Source organism: Cynocephalus volans, chromosome 4 (genome assembly GCF_027409185.1).
Source record: "Cynocephalus volans isolate mCynVol1 chromosome 4, mCynVol1.pri, whole genome shotgun sequence".
In the NCBI taxonomy this organism is placed as follows: Eukaryota; Metazoa; Chordata; class Mammalia; order Dermoptera; family Cynocephalidae; genus Cynocephalus; species Cynocephalus volans.
In genome coordinates, this window is record NC_084463.1 from 147,377,519 (window position 1) to 147,381,757 (window position 4,239).

General features: G+C 37.7%; 1 protein-coding gene across 1 annotated transcript; it reads left to right on the forward strand.

Annotated features, from left to right (window-relative positions):
• The first annotated feature begins 1,365 nt into the window (after positions 1 to 1,365).
• On the forward strand, positions 1,366 to 2,295 carry LOC134375634 (olfactory receptor 4C6). The gene has a single exon (XM_063094269.1). It carries the CDS (start codon positions 1,366 to 1,368, stop codon positions 2,293 to 2,295), a length of 930 nt encoding a protein of 309 aa, XP_062950339.1.
• The last annotated feature ends 1,944 nt before the right edge of the window (positions 2,296 to 4,239 follow it).

Here is a 4,239-nt window from a genome sequence, read left to right on the forward strand (position 1 = left end):
TGGGTGTGTTGGGGGGTGGATATTGAATGGCTAGAGTGACCTCTTAGCATTCACAGAGGTATAATCTAAATTCCGATGTGAAGTTATGCTCTTCGCAAAATTCCTAAGATGTCACAGCAGGCCTCTGCTTAAAAGTTTCCGGTAATTTAAAGCATGTTTTCATTGCACCTTTTCCTCTTGATCACAGGAGTATCTCCCCTGGACCACCACATAATCTGTTCTGTTTTCTGGTGGTGGAACACAGAAGGTACAATTTGAACTGTGTTATGAAAATGACAGCTCCACAACGAATTAACTATGTAATCTTATGCAAGAGCTTTAACTTTTCGAGTCAGTTTTTCCTTATAATCTGAGTAGTAAGCTACCTATCTCATGTGATACCATGGGGTTATATGAAGTTATCCATCAAATGTATTTAAATGAGGTAATACATCAAATGAAGTAATATGTCATCACAGTGCCCAGCAATCATTTAGCTGTTATGCTTATTATGTTCAGGGATCCTTTTTTACATGGTGGGAACAGATGAAACTAAATTTCAGCTGGTTCAGATTCAAGTCAGTTACATTGTAGGTACAAATTTTTCCTAGACCAACAAGGGTTCTAATTTTCTTCATTTAACAAAATATTTATCAGGAATTATATAATCAATAGTTTTAGATACATATTGATATTTTAAAATTTGGATGCGAAGCACAAAATTACAGAAGAATTACCACATTTTCTGAAAAAGAGCACAGAAAAAATGACCCGTTTCATTGGATTGTTTCTGAGATACAAAAGGATATTCATTGTAATGTACTTAGTGCAGTTACTGGTGAATGATAAGTCCAAGCACAGCTCTGGAGCAGCAGTGTTGATATTTGAGGGCACTGATACTGAAGTCAGAAAATGTGCTTTACATTCCCTGCAGCTCTGCTCACTAGCTATGCAGCCTTAGTTAAGTTTTCTAAACTCTGGAGAGGCAGTTTTTTCAACTGTAATATAAAGCTAATCAGTATTATTTTGATACCTGAATTGAGGTAAGTGCTCACAAAAAGTTAGTTATTAATAATAACAATCATAAAGGTAAAAGAAAGGAAGAGCAACCTATTGTGCTTGGAAGAACAATTTGGAAAGAGAGGAGAAAAGGCTTGGGGAAATCTTGCATTCATGAAGTTATCTGTGTTTTAAGTTCCATATTTAGCACATTCTTAAGTCAAATGCTCAGATGGTGAATAAATGAAAAACAAAAAAAACAAAAAAAACCACAAAAAAAACCCCAGCAGGTTCTCCGAGGTCTTGGAACGAATTAATCATTATCAATCATATGTTGCTTTTTAGGTTTCCTAACTCTCACCTAGAACTCATATCAGCACCTGATAAATGGAAAATCAAAACAACGTGACAGAATTCATTCTTTTGGGTCTTACAGACAGCCCGGAGCTGCAGAAAATATATTCTGCTGTGTTTCTAATCATGTATGTGGTCACAGTGTTGGGAAATCTGCTCATCGTGGTAACCATGATCGTAAGTCAGAGTCTGAGATCTCCCATGTATTTTTTTCTCACCTTCCTGTCCATTTCGGATGCCATCTTCTCTTCGGTCATTGCCCCCAAGATGATTGTGAACTCCCTGTCTGAGAGCACTACCATCTCCCTTGAAGGCTGCATGACCCAGCTCTTTGTGGCACATTTCTTTGGTGGTGTGGGGATCCTACTTCTCATTGTGATGGCCTATGACCGCTACGTGGCCATCTGTAAGCCCCTGCACTACAGGAGCATCATGAGTCCTCGGGTGTGCTGCCTGATGGTGGGAGGGGCTTGGCTGGGGGGCTCCGTGCATGCCACGATACAGCTTCTCTTCATGTACCAGATACCCTTCTGTGGCCCCAATGTCATTGATCACTTTATGTGTGACTTGTTTCCATTGTTGAAACTTGCCTGCATGGACACCCACATCCTGGGCCTCTTAGTCACCCTCAACAGTGGGGTGATGTGCATGGCCATCTTCCTCATCCTCATCGCCTCCTACATGGTCATTCTCTGCTCTCTGAAGTCCTGCAGCTCTGAAGGGCGGCACAAAGCCCTCTCCACCTGTGGCTCCCACCTCACAGTGGTCGTGTTGTTCTTTGTGCCGTGTATTTTCTTGTACATGAGGCCTGTGGTCACTTACCCCATAGACAAGGCAATGGCTGTGTCTGATTCAATCATCACACCCATGTTAAATCCCTTGATCTACACACTGAGGAATGCAGAGGTGAAAAAAGCCATGAAGAAACTTTGGATGAAACAAGAGACTTTGGTTGGCAAGTAACTGTCTTGCTGAGAAAATCAAGTGCCTCTCACAAGAAGAAGTCATTCTTTCAGAAATGTGTGAGAACCAAAAATATCCATTCTCCACTGGCAGCCAGAGGAATCTTCTGAAATTATAGATCTGTGTTTTGATTCAGATTATTTACAGTTTAGATATTTATGGTACTCTCCTGCTTTAAACACTTCCAAAGTTTTCTGTTGCCTTGGAAACTCCTTGCGTTGGCCTCACTTTGCCTGATTGGTCTTGCTCCTGCCTCCACCTCTCCAAATGCATCTAGAGCCCCTGACCTTCTCCCTCACTCTGCATCACCATGCTGGGTTTTCCACCTGCCCTTAGAGTTATGCAAGCCTTTTATCTCCACAGTGCCTTGGCTTCTATCTGAACACAAGCCCTCATCCTCCACAGGTGGCTGTTTCTGTCCACCTTCTGGTCCTAGGTAAAGAGATTAAGTGTCGTTTCCTCAGAGATGCCTTCACCAATGACTCTATTCAAAATTTCTTCCACTCCTTTCATTTTTCTCTATCTCAACATCTTCTTTATTTTCTTAGTATCAGTATTCAAAAGTATAACTTTTTGTATAATTACCAGTTTACTTGCATTACTTTTCATCCCTCTGTCTAGACTGGATGCTTCATTTGTTTTGTCACTTCTCTGGATTAAAATAATAAATATGTTGTAAATGATATAGAATGTTTTCCAAGCAACTAAATACAGATGGTTAGGAAAGAAAAGGAGACAATCAGTAATTAAAAAATAAACAAAAAAGCCAGATTGATCATTAGATCAGAATTCATGAAAATGAAAGACTGCTTATTTCTTGATTTCATGTTTGGTAGTCAGAGAAGGATCTTATTAGCAGAGAATATTTCAGATGATTTTTAATTCTATTGAGATTTCCTTAGGAAGAGTGATGAAATAGATTGATCATTAAGTTCAATAATAATGACAAGCATGAATAAGTTATGAAAATGCTGAGAAGGAAACAGCCCTATGAGGGTTGGTGGACTGGAGATTCCAGAGAGAAAAAACCCTCATGAGGGAACTGCAAGCATATTTTCAAGGAAATGAATGAAACATTATGATTGAAGTAGAAAATGGAAGAAGAGTGATCAGAAATGTAGACAAGGGTCAGATCTCATAGTGCCAATAAATTTAAGTTCTAGCCTTTCTTGAAGCTCCCCCAAACCAAATGTCATTATTATTCTTCAAAATTTTGAAAAATTAATAATTATTTCAGAAGACAGATTGACTCTAACTTTTGCGCTATAGTCGGTTGAGAAACATGGTGTGTAAAAATTTTGTAGCCAGCTTCTATTCTTTAATTTTCAATTACAGAGCAAAATTCACAGTATCTTCTTAAGATATTTCATAAAATACTCATCTTAACTTGATGCTTCTTAATTTTTTCCCACTTACCATTGATAATGAAGAAAAATTCCATAACGGTGTTATAATTTGGATCTTTGTAAGAATGTTTGGATGATATTTATTTTATTATATTCATATAATGTAAATGTTAAGAAGCACCTTAAATTGAGGCCTTGAAATTTATGTTTGTGTATTATGTGAAGATGAATAACTTGATAAAGTTCAATCAAATAAGCAAAGTAATATTAGCTTTAGTTTTATGTTTCTTATTGCACAGTTGAGAGTTTTTCTCTGTTTGGTGTCAAAAGATATTTTCAAATGAAAAACATAATTGATTTGTTTTACTCAATATACTAAACATCTTTTTGCAACAGTAAAAGCGGACTTGTCACCAATGAACGCTCTTAGGTTATAAATTTTTGAATCCAAATCATTATAAATGCTAGAGATGATGAGCTAAAGAATTATCAGTAAAATGACAATTCCACTCTTGGGATTGAGATCTGGCAGTGGCATATGTATAATAAGAATATTCCCAGCTGAAGGCATGTCGTGTAGAATAAGCAATTCTGAGGC

Coding starts and splice junctions, on each gene's coding strand:
- LOC134375634 (XM_063094269.1), top strand. CDS start 1,366: ATGGAAAATCAAAACAACGTGACAGAATTCATTCTTTTGGGTCTTACA.